Below are 15,946 nucleotides of genomic sequence, written 5' to 3' on the forward strand. Positions count from 1 at the left end.
TAGACTAGTCCCAACCACATGTTCAAACAAAGATTTGCCATCACCTTCATCTCCTTAGGTAAGACCAAACATTGTGATCATTTTATGCTCAACAACTAAAGTAAAGTAACAGTATAACACTGTTAATATTATACTTTCCACTTTGCACTCAGTGTACCAATATTACTGTAGCATAATTAAACTACATGTATTACTTGCCTTGTACCAATTTGCAACATATTCCTTCTTCTGGGTGTTTATAAGATCGCATTTCACATTTATTTGAATTGAAATGATTTTTTGTTTGTTCTTTGTTTCTTGTGCATATATTATTAATAGGCCTATAGACGTGTAAATGTTGCTGCTGTGACAGCTTAATTTCCCTTATGGGATTACTATAGTATCTATATCTATCCAAAGGACCATGTATACTAATTATGAAAACCTTGTAAAGTTACATGAGTAACTGTCCTTTTTTAATTTTCATCAAACATGATCTGTTTACACTATAGTTTAGTTCTTTTTTTTTTTTTTTTTACATGAATTTTCAGCATTTTTATTTTTTTCTTTATTGAACATATTCCTTGAAAATGTACATTTGTATCAAAGGACCAAATCGACAGCTGCCTTCCTTTTGTTTTTCATTTATCTTATAACCTATCGTGTGTTGAGTTGTTTTGTACTACACGTGTACAATAGTGGGAGAGAGAAAAAATGAAAAAAAAAAAACATCCCGAAAGAGAACATTAGAAGAGCCCAACTGTAAATAGATCAATGATAACAATGATTGCTCTATATCCAGTTAAAGAACACAAAAAGCCTCTACCCTATGACAGAATCACACACATATCACATATTTATCATGTCGAACAGCTAAATTCAATCTGAATATCAGCACAAGGCTCGAGCATTTAAAATTAATTCCGTCTTGTATACCAGTTGCACATTTTTTGACCATCCTATCAGGCTGTTGAGTCATCATGGAAGGCTGACATTATCAAGTACTCTACAAAACTTCAGAAAAGCAGTTGTGTTTTTTGTTTCTCACGTTGCGACTCATATGCACAAGAACAAACTGGGCTTAGGAGACAGTGACAGAAGTGAAGGGGGGGGGTGGGGGTGTTGGAGATGGGTCTTTCACAGCTGGCTGACTCCGTGTTTACTAGAGCGAAGAGAACTGTGCTTGAGAACATTATGACATATTTCTGAAGGAATAAAACAAACAAAATATATATATATATTTTATTTTGTATTTTTTAAATAAAATTAATTCTACACCTTTAGGATGGTCCAGTCCAACAATACACCGTGTACTTATGATTATTATTGTTCTTACCAGCACGGCAACATCAGCGGTGAAGGTCACTAGCAGAGGGGTTATTGATAGAATGGGTGATCCCAGTCATGGCAGTGGCAGTGAGGAGGTGCTGCTGATTTTTGGAAGAGGAGGGAGAAGATGTGGTGGTCTTCTTGGGGGAGAACTAGGAGAAGGAAGAGAATGGAGCAGGAATCAGTAATAACCAGACCGGTAGAGATGCAGTGTTTCAGGCTAGGGCACCGAGTAGCCAACTGCATAGTATACCAAAAAAATGATGTGACCTAAAATCACAGTCACCGCTTATTGGTTAGTAGTCGGGAATACGTGCGGCAGGAGGTAAAAATAAAATAAAATTGGGCCTTTGTTTCAGGGACAGTCTAAAACGCGTAACGTAGCTTAATGTCAGAAAATTGTCATCAATCGTCACCGAAACGTATGTGGCCATTTCTACTTATGCCCCCTTGCACCTCTGACAATATCAGAACAACAGCCCCAATTATTATGGATTTTATGGACATTCAGTTTATTCCTCATTAAGCAACGTTAAGCTTTTTCTTTATAGTGAGCGTCTATGGAGCTTAACGTCCATAAAGTCCAAAATATTGGGCCAATTGTTTCAATATTTTCAGAGATTGAGGTGGGCACAAGGACAGATGTCCACCTATATTTTGGTAATGATTGAAGCTAGTTTTCTGAGATTAAGCAACACCAAGGTTTTTCTCTACAGTGCCTATGGAGAGGAAAATGCAAACAAACATCCAAAATATTGGGCTGATCATTCTCATCTTTTCAGAGGTAGAAGTGGGCATGAGGAGCGATGATTGATTGATGGTAGTTTTGACACATTAAGCGACGGTAAGCTTGTTTCTGTATAGTGAGCAACAATGGAGAGGAAAACACATAATGGCCAGAGAATCCCAAAAAAATGGCTGATTGTTTTAATATTTTTAGAGGTTGAAATGGGCACAGGTAGAAATGTCCACATACGTTTTGGTGACGAATTAACGCAGTTTTCGGACATTCAGCGATATGAAGATTTTTCACATTCAGCATTTTAGAAGACTCCCTTAAATTCCTGGGCTGAATTTTGGGCCCAGTTCGTCCCTGCCCCCGACCCTTTCCAGTCAATGTCACCACGGCCCCCAACCCAATTTCCAATTAATGTCACCAAAAGCCTGATTATTGGATGTCTCTGAGCGATAAACCTGAGCAATTTTTTTTCTCCCTGTTATCTGCTTTCAAAACAGTGATTGCGATGTGAAGACAAACCAATTAGGAAGCAAACTGAAGCCTGCGCTGTTGTGGTTTGCGCTTTTGTTTTGAGTTTTTGGTAACCTATCATCCACTAGTCGCTGAAAAACTCACCTATTCGCCATCGGTTCGCATCTATTCACATCAGTACTCAAATCCCTATCCCCCACAAATAGCTGAGGTTCACTGTATAATGTGTCACCCACGTTATTCACCACAGTAAAAACGACAAGCACTCACCAGACAAGCTAACAGTTAGCACTTAGCTTCTTCCATTTCTTCTTTTAGCACTTGCTTCTCTTTTTTTTTTTTTTAACTTTCTTCTTCTCAGCATTTTCCAGCAGTCTGGATGCTCTGTGGCACCATGCTGCCTCTCACAGGTCAGTCTTGGTACTACGACTATCTGGGAGAAGACTCCCGATTGTCTGTGGAGAAATTGGTTTGTGTGTGGTGTGCTGTGCTGGTCATCTTGAGTAGACCATGACACATTGTTAGGGAAGTAAGCACACGCATTCTAATTTTAACATGTGTGGGGTCTCAAATCTAAAATAACACAAACAACCATCAATCGAACACTAAATTCAAACGATTCCACGAGGGAAAATAAAAAATAATAAATGAAAAATCTCAACAGCTTTCATCGACCAGTTCTCTATAAATATATATTTTAACCATCCGTATGCCGTGTATTTGTGCCTGTGTCTGTGTCTGTCACTGTTAGGTAATGAGCCCCAATGGGTGCCAGCTGCCCTGCAGGTCAGCACTGGGACAGTTTGATTAGAAAATGTATGCAATGCAAACTAACGTGTCAACAATCACTGATCATCACCAAATGCACCAAATATTGTGGTAAGTAAATCAAATGTGCATTCAAGTGAACAGGAAGAAATTTGGCGGGTTTGTTATTTATCCTACAGTAGGGTTCTGAAGGGCGGTTTACTTACAATCACTGCAGGGTCATGTCTTGAAATAAGAAATGCCATTGTTAAAGCTAACACAGCACAACAGATGTTCTGGCGGGTCCATTAGCGAAATAGAACAATAAAACCTGCCGTAACAATGTAAGCTCCACAAGTTTCCTTGATATAAACAAGTGCACCATCCAAATGACTTTCAAGCTGTTCTTTTTAAGGTCCTTATGAGGTCGCTAACTTCTTATTTGCTTTGTGCCTCTACCTGTGTTAGTCTTAGCGGATTGTAAAACACTGCCCGGCCACTACTATGATGCGCTTCTAAGGGAATGTGTGAGGTGTGCTGATGTATGCGGTAGACATCCAGCAGAGTGCACCCAACACTGCAGCCGTGAGTACTGAGTTGATCTTGTTCTTGAAAAACACTCATTTTGCGAGGACTATCCTGTGTGTTGCTCATTTAAATGAGACGTTTCCCTGGTGTCTTAAAAACAAGTCTGTAACATGCTTTCGCCAAAACACCCCAAGGACCGAGAAATATAGCGCGCTTTGCATACATCGTTTCTTGTCTCGCTTTGAGAAGGCTGCTCTGTCTCATGCGAGTGAGCCAGCCCTCATCCCGCCTCATATACTGCTGAGTCTTCAAGTCTTGCTTTTGATATCATAATAATCATAATAATGCATTGCACTTCTACAATGCTTTTCTACACACTCAAAGACGCTTTACAATTTCGCACATTATTCATTCACTCCTCAGTCACACCCTGCTGGAGGTAATCTACTTTTGTAGCCACAGCTGCCCTGGAGCAGTCTGACGGAAGCGTGGCTGCCATTCTGCGCCTACGGCCCCTCCGACCACCATCAAACATCCAACCGCATTCATTCGTGGGAAAAGTGGCTTAAGTGTCAAGTGCTACCACGATGAGCCCGAACTTTGCGACGACAGAGGCATCGCGGGCTGCCTCTCGTCATCTTGCCGGCACACGTATGCGTAACGGCAAGCTGATCACGACGTGGACTGAATCTAAAACTAAAACGGCATTTAAAATAATTTCATTACTATAATTTCAAATATAAGAATGATATATATGTTAAGACACTTCCATGCCACAATGCTACAGAAATTAAAACTGGTTATGAGGCAAGTTATCAAGCAAGAACACGATGCTAAATAAGTTGGAGGTTTATTTCTTTACATTCTGTTTTCTTATGTTGCATACAACGCAGTGCTGTGTTTCTTTATTTAAAATACGTTACCCAAAAAAAATTGTGGTTTTGAGGTGGGCTGGAACACATTAATGGCATTTCAATTAATTTTGATGGGGAAAATGGAGCTTGGTCATGGAACAAATGAAACTCGTGAGTCATGCTACCACTGTACAAGCTTTTAAGAAGTTTATTTTTCCATACGTTCCCTTTAATACACAAGTTTTGACTTTCTTGCCCTTTATCTCTATCAGCTCCAGTGAGCTCTAAAAAGCTCCTTGTAAAAGTGACCTCTGTCCACACGGCCTTGGAAGATTCTACCGTCCTCCTCTACGTCCTCCTGGCGCTGTGCATTGGGCTGCTGCTGTCCAGCCTGTCCCTCGCCTTGGTCGTATTCCTCAGGAGGAGATGCGGAGCCGAAACGAACCCTAACCAAATGGTCGTCGAGCAGCGTCGGGGAGGTTGTCATCGAGGAGGCCAGCCGGGTCCGAGTTCCACAGGTTAGTGTGGTGCTGAGACTAACGAGGTTTCTTTTGGGTGTGATTTATTGATCAACTCATATCAACAGCTTTTATGTTACACGCGAGCCGTGCTACTGAGCCATCAGACGAGTCCAGCCCCACCGAGACCTGCGTGTGTGTCCGCTGCTATCCTGATCTCACAACAATGGGTGGCAACACCGAGGGGCCTTCCAGAGCACCAATGAATTATGATCACAAAGTTGTGCTTCACCATGCCCGGATGCGAAATCAAAGTCTCCTTGTGGACACAGATGTCTCACATCTCCAGACTGGAGGTGTATGATGAGTCAACCGGTGGGATGAAGCTTGTTCACGTCATAGTTTAGTATTAACATTAACAACCAGCAACAACGGGACCACTTCTAAGGGGTGCCGTTTGTAAAGCTGCTCACGCCAAAAAATAACAGCAGCATTTTGTCACATTTAGCATCAAAACGTGCCCCAAAAAAACCGGAGTGCATTTCCGAGTCACTTTTCTGCACATTTAGAACAATATTTGTCAACTTTATAGATTATGCCAAATATTAAATCTTACACCTTAATGTCAAATTTAAATGTGAAATATATGAAACTTAAAAATACATATGCACCTAAATATAAATGTTCAATTCACACCATTCACGCTGTTATTTTCAGTGTGAGCCGCTTTACAAACGGCACCCATTACACTTCTGCCAGAAAATATGCAATTACAATAGGACTGTGATTTTTGTGAGGAATGCATACTGAAAAAAACAAACGTAGAATTGTGTTCCTCAAAGTATAATACAGTAATGTACCACCCATTTTCTTTTTTGTCCTCTTTAGGGTTGAGCTGGAGCCTATTCCAGCTGACTGAGCAAAAGGCGGGATAATGGTTGCCAGTCAATCTGAAGGCACATACTGACAATCAACCAGTCACACGGATGGAAAAAATTGAATTTTAAATTAACCACAACACTATCTGACTGTGACAGAAAATTGGACTTTGGCTGTGGAACCCCCGCATAATCACTGATTCATCAATTCGCTGATTTTTGGGGGAGCCTAGCCTTTGTTATTTGCTGAAAACTCATCTATTTGCAAATTTTGTGCTCAGGCCAAAGCCCTGTCTAATATAAAAATATTGTTCTAGCGCCATCTTGTGGAATCTAGAGCCGATTCCAAACATTTTTGGGTGGGCGTCATATAGGGCTCGGTTTCTTTCACTGACGTTTGAAGAGTTTCATCTTGATAATTTTTGACTTTTTTTTTGTAATAACACATTCACTTACCTGGTTTGCGATATGAAGAATGTCTAAATTGTGCAGATTTGTCATTATGTCAACATGGTGGTTTCCCACATGCTGTACACATGAAACGCGACAAACACTTTTGTATTTAGATTTTATTAAGTTTTATGTTTATCATTTGTGTTAAGAACAAAAAAATATATGGTTAATAATCCACTTTTTTTTTTAGGGGGAAACATCTAAGGGTCCTGTTGACGCATTCTTTCGAAATTAAAAGTAATCAATACGTATTATAATGTAATTATTATTACTTTGCCAAAGTAACTGAACTAGTTACACTATTTACACTTTTATCAGAATAACTCATTGCAACCAACTACATTTCCAAAGTAATCTTTCAACACTGCTGACAGGATACAAAATCAGTAAGACAAAGTCAGTTACAGATCAAGATGTATTTATTTTTTGTTCTTTATTTGAGTGTCTCGCCATCACTGTGTGTCCCAGTCTGTGCATTCATTTTGCACTGGAGGAATGACTTAAGAGGTCAAGACACCATGACGAATCCTGTGGCCAAATCCAGCGTTATATAGAACAAAAATCAATATGGAGGTTTCACCATTTGTCTCTTACGTACAAACTGTACAATTATATACTTTACATACATCTTCAACATGTGGGAAAAACAAATAAAAAAATTTAAAAAACAACAGAAAAGAAAAACTGTAATATTCAGCTTGGGCGGCATGCTGAACTCAAGTACTGATTCAGTACACAAACACACACAGCATATGCACGCGGATCACACGTGCATACGAACCTTATCACATACATACTTTTGTTTTGTTTTTTACACACACGAACACTTTTTTTTTTTTTTTAACAACCAGTTATTTTCCCCACTGTCTTTTTCTGCTTACACACACACACAAACATGCAGCCAACAATAATACACAGCAGAATCAAGCTTGTGATCCTTCGCACATACTGCACTATTCTGAGGATACATCCCAGATTGGCTCTTATTTTTGCATTTAACCACAAACACCTACCTTGAACATGAATATACAGTATGTTTCTAAACTGCCAGAGAGTTATGTACTTAAAAATAAAACTTCACACAAAACCCCAAAATTATTTATTATATATATATATATATATATATATATATATATATATATATATAAACACAGCTAATATAACCAAACATTAAGCTGCAATAGCAGCATTTTCAGGTGGGTGTGGTCAGCTTTTTGCGTCGATAAAACAACACAGCACAATGTAACATGGACAGACGATGTGAGAGTGTATGCAAAAGACTGTAAACAAATCATTTTAGAATTACAGTATTTATAAAAATATAATATTTACTGAGTAAAGTCCCGCCCCTGCAACAGTTGGAAGCAGCAATAGAGGCGGAAACATCCGGCACACTCGGGGGTGACTTGAGCCGAAGCTTCCGATGTCGTTGACCGACAACATACTCACAAGTAGTGAGTAAATATGTATAATGTTTATCATACAACTTGTGAGGAGATGTTTGCTTCTTGATTTACTCCTTCTTCTGCAGTGCAGTGAAAAATGCATCACAATATTTACAATATTTGGTCATTTTGAGAGTGTGTGTATAGGCTACTATGTGACACATGGTGTGCTTGTGAATTCTAATTACTTCCTTTGTTGCGAAAGTAAAAATGAAAACAAATTAACTTTGTCTTCAGATAGAAGCAGCTTGCAGCGGTGCTCAGCTTTACAAGAATTTAGCACAGGGGTGGGGAATCTTTTTCAACTTTTAAAAGGGACATATTTGTGTTATGGAAAATTGACACAAACAGTTGGGTCTCTGGAGTGCCTGCCCACCCATCAGGTGTGAAATTACACCACCAAGGAAAAGTTGTAATGGGCCTCGCCGCTACACTAATTGACAAGCGTATTTCGACGGCTTGGTGTTTTTATGAGTTTCTCAGAGGTTTCATGTGTTTTTACAATTGCATAGCAGTCCAGAGCCCAGTAGAGCCGACAGACAATAGGTTTCCCCAACCCGGCCGGCTCAAGAAGGATATTGATAAAGAACAGCATTCATGATCAAGTCAACCAATCCCCCGCCTTAATTTGGATTTAAACAGAAAACCTTCGCTTCTGTCTGTCTGAAAATGAGAAAGCCAGAAGTCAAAGTTAGCATGATGACGGGCCACGAGTCAGTTTCGACCTCCACGCGCAGACTGGTTTAGCAGATTTACAACCAGTAGATTGTTGTTGTGTGCGTCCTGAATTCCAGTGGAAATGTTATGTTTTCCAAGTTGCAGTAGTGCGTCAGGGCTCGTATGCGTTTGAGGGCTGCACTATTCGTACTCCAGGAACTGTTTATGGTAAAACAAAAGGTACCTAGGGAGCAAAACAACACAATGAATGCCATGCATTCAATTGAGATTACGCAAAACACTTGTTTTTGCTCTCATTATCCATCAGGTGAAGTAAAAGATTTCTGATATTGAAACAAGGCTCACTTCTTTCAATTTAGTGAAGAAGAAAGCATATGATTGCATGAGTACCTTAAACTGGTCACAATCAAAGGGCTCTCTAAACTGGGTTTCATCACATAATAAACACTAATAAGACACTTTTAAGTGGAGGAAGAGAATAAGCATGTGTTGTCAAGGTCTCTGTGGTGAGCAACACAAATACGTGGGTCATTTTCATATAATTTGATCAATAACGGTAAAGCATTTTCATTTCTTTTTTGAAAAATCAATTAATCATTTGAATGACTGGCAGCTTAACAGCAATAATGTTTCCAATTCAAAAACATTCTAAAACAATATTTTTCAAACTTTTAATACCCAAATGTCTTTACCGTTATGTGTCCCAAATGCTTTGCAACATGTTGTCTGAAGATACTAATTGCATTTTTGGATATATAGGATTTTTCTTCCATTGCTTAATATGACTTTTCCATGAAAACTAACACAAATACATCATGGTGTCTTCAGAGTTCCTCTATTTGTTTATTTTACAAATGGTCTGTATTTACCATTAATGCCACTGGAAAAAAGGCTCATTATACACCAGAGGGATCTGTGAGATGAAGTGTCAAGATGAGGTAGCCATTTTGCATTCACACAATTGAAGACAGCAAAATAAATGATGTTATTTCCAAGATGTGCATGCATTTGTGAATGTGTTGGAACTATTGAATGTATTAGATTGTATAGAGCGGAAATCCATCAGTAACTGATACTCCCCCAAAGAGGCTTGTAATTGCCTATTGGTGCCACAAGATGGTTGCAAAGCACATTTTTCTATTAGACAAGGCTTTGGCCTGACCACAAAAACAGCTAATTGGTGAGTTTTCGGAGAATGACGGGGGCTGGGATTCCCCCTAAAAACTTCTAATAGACCAGTTTGAGAATCCCGAACCACAAATATGAGGGGATTCACTGTATTCAAATAAAATATGACAGACGTGTTAATAGAAAGCTGCTGTGGTCAATCAGTGGATGGCTCACCCTTCACTGTCCAGCACGGCCTCGATGCTGGCCTTGGTGATGATGGCGTCATCACATTTGAACCACTGGTCCTTGTGCTGCCTGATGAAGGTGGTGTAGTGGCCGCTCTCTAGTGTTCCCTGGTGGTTAACAACAGCAAACAGGCTGTATCTGATTGAGACACGAAGAGGGAGAATCGTCAGATCTGCAGCACCAAAATCTATAGTCGGTAAGCAACAGAGGGATCTGTGGCAAAAAAAATAATATTTTAGAAAGTGGGGAAAAATATCCATCCATCCATTCATTTTCTACCGGTTATCCGAGGTCAGGTCACGGGGGCAGTAGCTTTAGCAGTGACGCCCAGACTTTCCTCTCCCCAGCCACTTCATCCAGCTCTTCCGGGGGGATCCCGAGGCGTTCCCAGGCCAGCCGAAAGACATAGTCTGTCCAGCGTGTCTTGGGACGTCCCCGGGGTCTCCTCCCGGTGGGACCTGCCCGGAACACCTCACCAGCCCGGGAGGCATCCGAATCAGATGCCCCAGCCACCTCATCTGGCTCCTCTCGATGTGGAGGAGCAGCGGCTCTACTCTGAGATCCTCCCGGATGACCGAGCTTCCTACCCTATCTCTAAGGGAGAGCCCGGACACCCTGCGGAGGAAACCCATCTCGGCCGCTTGTAGCCGGGATCTTTTTCATTCGGTCACGACCCACAGCTCGTGACCATTGGTGAGGGTAGGAACGTAGATTGACATGTAAATTGAGAGCTTCGCCTTTCGACTTAGCTCCTTCTTTACCACAATGGACCGATACAAAGTCCGCATCACTCCAGACGCTGCACTGATCCGCCTGTCGATCTCCCGTTCCATTCTTCCCTCACTCGTGAACAAGACCCCAAGATACTTGAACTCCTCCACTTGGGGCAGGATCTCATCCCCAACCTGGAGAGGGCACGCCACCCTTTTCCGAGTTAGGACCACGGTCTCAGATTTGGAGGTGCTGATTCTCATCCCAGCCCCTTCACACTCAGCTGCGAACTGCTCCAGTGAGAGTTGGAGATCATAGCTTGATGAAGCCAATAGAACCACATCATCTGCAAAAAGCAGAGATGAAATACTGAGGCCACTAAACCGGAACCCGTCTACGCGCCTTGAAGTTCTGTCCATAAGATTTATGAACAGAATCTGTGACAAAGAGCAGCCTTGGCGGAGTCCAACCCTCACCGGAAACGAGTCCGACTTACTGCAGGATATACGGACCAAACTCTGACGGCGGTCGTACAGGGACCGAACAGCCCGTATCAGGGGTTTCGGTACCCCATACTCCCAAAGCATCCCCCACAGGACCCCCCGAGGGACACAGTCGAACACCTTCTCCAAGTCCACAAAACACATGCAGACTGGTTGGGCGAACTCCCATGCACCCTCGACGACCCTGCCGAGGGTGTAGAGCTGGTCCACTGTTCCACGGCCAGGACGAAAACCACACTGCTCCTCCTGAATCTGAGAGTCGACTTCCCGACGGACCTGCCTCTCCAGCACCCCTGAATAGACCTTACCAGGAAGACCGAGGAGTGTGATCCCCCTGTAGTTGGAACACACGCTCCGGTCCCCTTCTTAAAAAGGGGAACCACCACCCCAGTCTGCCAATGCAGAGGCACTGTCCCAGATGTCCCGATGTTAACATCGGGACATTAACACTGCCGCCATGCCAGCTCTGTGTCTCTCGCTTTCTCTCTGCGAGTCTATGTACAATAGACAATAGCCTTTTTCATCATGAGATGGCCGCAACGTCAATGCCCCACATTCAGGCACATCTTTTGCAATTGGATCTCTTTTTGGGTGGGGGTATATCTACATCAGGCCCATTCTCTGCCTGCTTTGCACCACAGTGCCAGTAAACAACAGCGGCCTTTATCAACGGCAGTTTAAGTGACAAATGGAAACTATTTCTGGACAAATTATTCAGTCCGGACTGTCCGCTTTATCCGATTTCCGGACATTTTGACAAGTTTTTACCATCCTCCTTTTTCGTCAGCGTCAATCCAACAAGGAGTCTCGCCTGCCTGTCTGACCTCTACTTGATTCTTCCATCACGCTGCTGTTCGCTGTCAAGCTGGCCAGCTATCAGCTGGTGGCCAACGCTAGCCATTCCTCTGCTAACATGGCGCTCCTAACATACTCACTCTCCATTTCCCACAGGAGTTATTGTTAACGTCCATTTAACCATTCACAAACATGATGAGAATTAAATGAGCGGGAATGTAAATAAAGCCTCCCAGTCCGATTAGTGACAGATATGATCTTAATGAGCCATGCTGTCATGGCAATAGATCCTAATGAAGGTGGTAATATTTGGGATATTTGCAGATTGCCGTGAATGAGCCAGCCAATAGCCTACTTGTTGTCGTTGTTGAAGGGCTCCAAAGTCTGCTGGTACTGGCCGTTCATCCTGCTCTCTTTACTGAAACACACAACACAACATATTTATTCAGGGTTTCTTTGTGAATCTTAATGCATTAAGAGATGGGAGGTACCTGTGAAGGCGTACAATTTGGTGCTTCATAATGTGCCACGCTAGCCATTTCAAGTCATTTGAATTTGACTGTTCTTACCTGGACGCCATAAAGGGCGTCATGTCCAACTCCAAAGGGAAAGAGACGTACGTCGTGATCTTCCTCCGAAGTTTGGCAGAATGCTCGAATCGCTACAAACACACACAATGTTACAAACAGGATGGCAAACAGTTGAAGACCATGTTGAAAAAGCACAACTCCTACTTTGAGGTGAAAGCAGGCCACAATGGGCAACTTCTTCATGGTCAGCTGCTTGGTAGACTCCTGGTAACTATGGCAACCGCTGCACTTGATCTTAGCGCTGCTGCCGAGGTGCTCTGGTCTGGTGAACCTAAACGGACAAAAGGGAAACTTAAAGCCTGTTGGTACAGACGTGCTGGCTAGATGATGATTGTACTCTCTGGAAGTATCTGAATTTAATGGATGAAACTGTTTGTGTATCTACTGTATATAATGCCATAAAAGACTTTCAGGCATATTGACATCGACACAGTACAGTAAGATAACAACATAGATCATTTTACACTTGAGATTACTGTAATTCCTCGTGTATAATGCCCATTCCCCCCCCCCCCCCCCCCAAAAAAAAAATTGTCAAAAGTAAATAGTGCACATTATACATAGGTATTGGGGAAAATGAAAAAGACTTTCCCATTTTATAAATGTATGCCGCCATCTAGAGGTTATGTAAAAGCTGTACACTTTCATTGCAATATGCCACCGTCTCCTAGAGGTTATGAAAAAGTTGTACACTTTCATTCAAGTAGATCAAAGCAACCTGTTTTGATTCAAGATGGGTACGACTGTTTCAAAGTCTGCAGCCTTTCTTTACTGCTTTGTCAGCATGTTCAATGGAAGCATCTTTTACAATAGTAACGCTATCCTGTATATAACGTGAGCATACGTGCGCCATATTCACATTTGTATTTGCATTTTTGGGCAAAGGGTTCCATAATTGCAAGCAGGCCTGAAACGAGAAATGTCCCACCGTGTTTCTTGTTCCCAGCTGAAGAAATTGGGTGGGATGGTTTTAAAAATTTATTTAGTCACCTTGTGGTTTTGTGTTGTCTTTGTTGCGAATTCACACAAATTTGACATACCCGCTTGTTGGTGTTAGCGGGATGGCTGCGTTCAATTGGCTTGAATCCAAAGTGTTCCTACATCATCGCGGTGGCGTTAGGCTTTGGAACTAATTCCATTTATGCCGCTCAATTTTATGTAACTGAAGCTACCGGCTCGCCGTCCAGAAAACTTAGCTTTGTGTACGCGAGCACTCAATTTGCAGTAACTGCAGCTACCAGTGCTCTGTCAGCAAACTTAGCTTCGTGTACGGGAGCGCCCGCATTTCAAACACACGCACACAGTCGAGCGCGAGTGCACACGCACACAGACATGCACAGGGCCATGCACATGACGAAACCCACAGAGGGTCTGTGCTTTCCACTATGATAGAAAAAATAATAATAATAATCATACGCCAGATTTCTAGCACCACGCCAGAGTACTAAACCATAGCTCTGGGTCAGAAGACGCAGATTGATCGTACTTTATGCGTCCCTGCTAATTTTTGTGTATCTCAGATGTGGGACGTACATCAAATGCAATATGAAATACGATTAATTAACATTTTGTTCCACCCCTACTATCTATTAGGTGATTTACATAAACTGAAAGTGACAAATAATTGTATACTTAAATGTTTGGTTTTCACAATTTTTTAGACTTCTGATTTCAAATTCAATTCAATTGTTCAAAATATGTATAACAACTAAATGCATGGGTAATTGTGTATACTGTACACGATATTTATGTTTTTCACAGTCAAAACAGCTCTTCTGAGGGAACCCATAACTACAATGTGACCCACGTTGGAAATGAGCTTGACATTTGTGTACGGTGTACAATTAACTGCAAATCCAAATTAGGATAGTTTGGCCTTAGTGGAGGTCAGTGCCATTTCAGTATTTGATTGTAAGAGCTTTTGCCCCATCTTAGATCTGTAATCTGCTCGTGAGCCTGATTGCAATCAAGAGACCCATACTGGATCCATTCATTGTCTATACCGCTTATGCTGTTCAGGGTTACGGGGAGCTGAAGCTTATCCCAATTGACTGTGTGCGAGAGGTGGGGTGACTGGTTGTCAGCCAATGGCAGGGTACATTACAGAGACATAACTATTCACACTGCAATTGAGAACTTAACCCATGTTGCTTGCACTGATGTCATCTGAGTGAACCGTGACACTATCACTGATCTGTGCAAAGTTTTGTACTAGTTTATGTGTTAAACATCACCAAAACAAACAAACCAGTCATGCTACCTTCGTAGGCAGTCTGTCAGTGTTGTGGCTCCAGTGGTGTGACTCTCTCCGTTTAGTGTTGAACCATCTCCACCAGGACTTAGCGGCCAGAAGGGAGTGGAGGAGCCCGGCAGGTCCAGACTGATGTCCCAGAATGGGTCAATGGTAGTTGAGACACCGCTGGGAGGTGGGTGGAGACACATAGATTGGTACCTATATCACAGATCCCTCTAACCTCTTGTTCATCTTCATTTTTTTTTTAAAAAGGGATTTAATAAAGTATTTGACAGGCCTTTCCTCAGTGCTCTGTTTGCAGTGGGTAACTGGGCATTTTTTTCAATGACCACTAGCTTGGAACGCCAGTATGAACAGATATTTGCCTGCATTCAAGTTGAGGGAGCCATAGGGAAGCACTCTGGTACTGCAGAGGTTTTGTTTTGTGTGTGCGCAGCACATAACGCGGTATGTGGCCTTGCGCTGAACTTCAATACATCCTCACAGACAACCCTTGGGGAAACTCGAGGGTGATGTATGGACACACCTGACACTATTTTAAAAGCACACCAAACATGAGTAGGGGTAGGATACAACATGACACCTTTATAAAAATTATAATAGCCAAAGAGAAATAAGACATCCTGACTGACTGGGCATCTTTATGCCCATCTGAAAGAGTATTTAAGGCAAAGTACTGACCGAGAAAATTCAGTTTTTCTAACAGAGAAAAAGACTAACACAGTCTTCTGAACTCCACAAGGTCAAAAAGCTTGTTGGACTCAACTTTTCCAAATTCCAGCGTTCTCTTCTGGACTTTAAAATGTTCAACACCAAAAGACAGACCATTTTATTGACACCCAAAAAAAAAATCCGGCTAAAGAACAGGAGCAAAGATGAAAACAAAATTCCCCATATGCCAACATTCTGATTCCCAGCATACAGGTGTATACTTTGCTTCCATATGATTTTGCAGGCAACTAGATGGCAAACTGTAGAATTAACATACTGTATGATATGCCATTATTGAAAACTGTGTCACTTCAAAGAGTTTGTTCTGAATCTGAGCGAGGACTTGTTGATGCCATCAGAGAATCAGAATATTTTCCTAATGGCTCAATATGTCATGTCTCTTAACAATAAATTATTACAGAGCATACTTAAAAATTATTTTGATAATTTATTTTTACCCTGTGCTT

The 15,946-nt window shown here is 41.7% G+C and overlaps 2 protein-coding genes across 3 annotated transcripts in view; one reads left to right on the forward strand and one right to left on the reverse strand.

The window, feature by feature from the left end:
* Positions 1-7,281, forward strand: LOC133417615 (tumor necrosis factor receptor superfamily member 13B). Of its 2 annotated transcripts, XM_061705472.1 has the most exons (6): positions 1-58; positions 3,270-3,397; positions 3,734-3,850; positions 4,920-5,165; positions 5,234-5,480; positions 5,994-7,281. In XM_061705472.1, the coding sequence occupies exons 2-5, from the start codon at positions 3,283-3,285 to the stop codon at positions 5,467-5,469; spliced, it is 714 nt and encodes a 237-aa protein (XP_061561456.1). In that variant the 5' UTR covers positions 1-58; positions 3,270-3,282; the 3' UTR covers positions 5,470-5,480; positions 5,994-7,281. The 2 variants fall into 2 exon arrangements, with proteins under 2 accessions (XP_061561456.1, XP_061561455.1); XM_061705471.1 differs by having other exon boundaries at positions 5,234-7,281.
* Positions 6,819-15,946, reverse strand: part of usp22 (ubiquitin specific peptidase 22) — a 23,063-nt gene continuing 13,935 nt past the window's right edge. Inside the window, exons 8-13 of the mRNA XM_061705468.1 lie at positions 14,775-14,933; positions 12,659-12,785; positions 12,494-12,585; positions 12,280-12,342; positions 9,904-10,053; positions 6,819-8,782 (exon numbers count right to left, since the gene is read on the reverse strand). Of these exons, the coding sequence (XP_061561452.1) occupies positions 8,740-8,782; positions 9,904-10,053; positions 12,280-12,342; positions 12,494-12,585; positions 12,659-12,785; positions 14,775-14,933 (634 nt within the window). The 3' untranslated portion in view covers positions 6,819-8,739. The remainder of the gene's footprint in view (positions 8,783-9,903; positions 10,054-12,279; positions 12,343-12,493; positions 12,586-12,658; positions 12,786-14,774; positions 14,934-15,946) is intronic.

Source organism: Phycodurus eques, chromosome 19 (genome assembly GCF_024500275.1).
Source record: "Phycodurus eques isolate BA_2022a chromosome 19, UOR_Pequ_1.1, whole genome shotgun sequence".
In the NCBI taxonomy this organism is placed as follows: domain Eukaryota; kingdom Metazoa; phylum Chordata; class Actinopteri; order Syngnathiformes; family Syngnathidae; genus Phycodurus; species Phycodurus eques.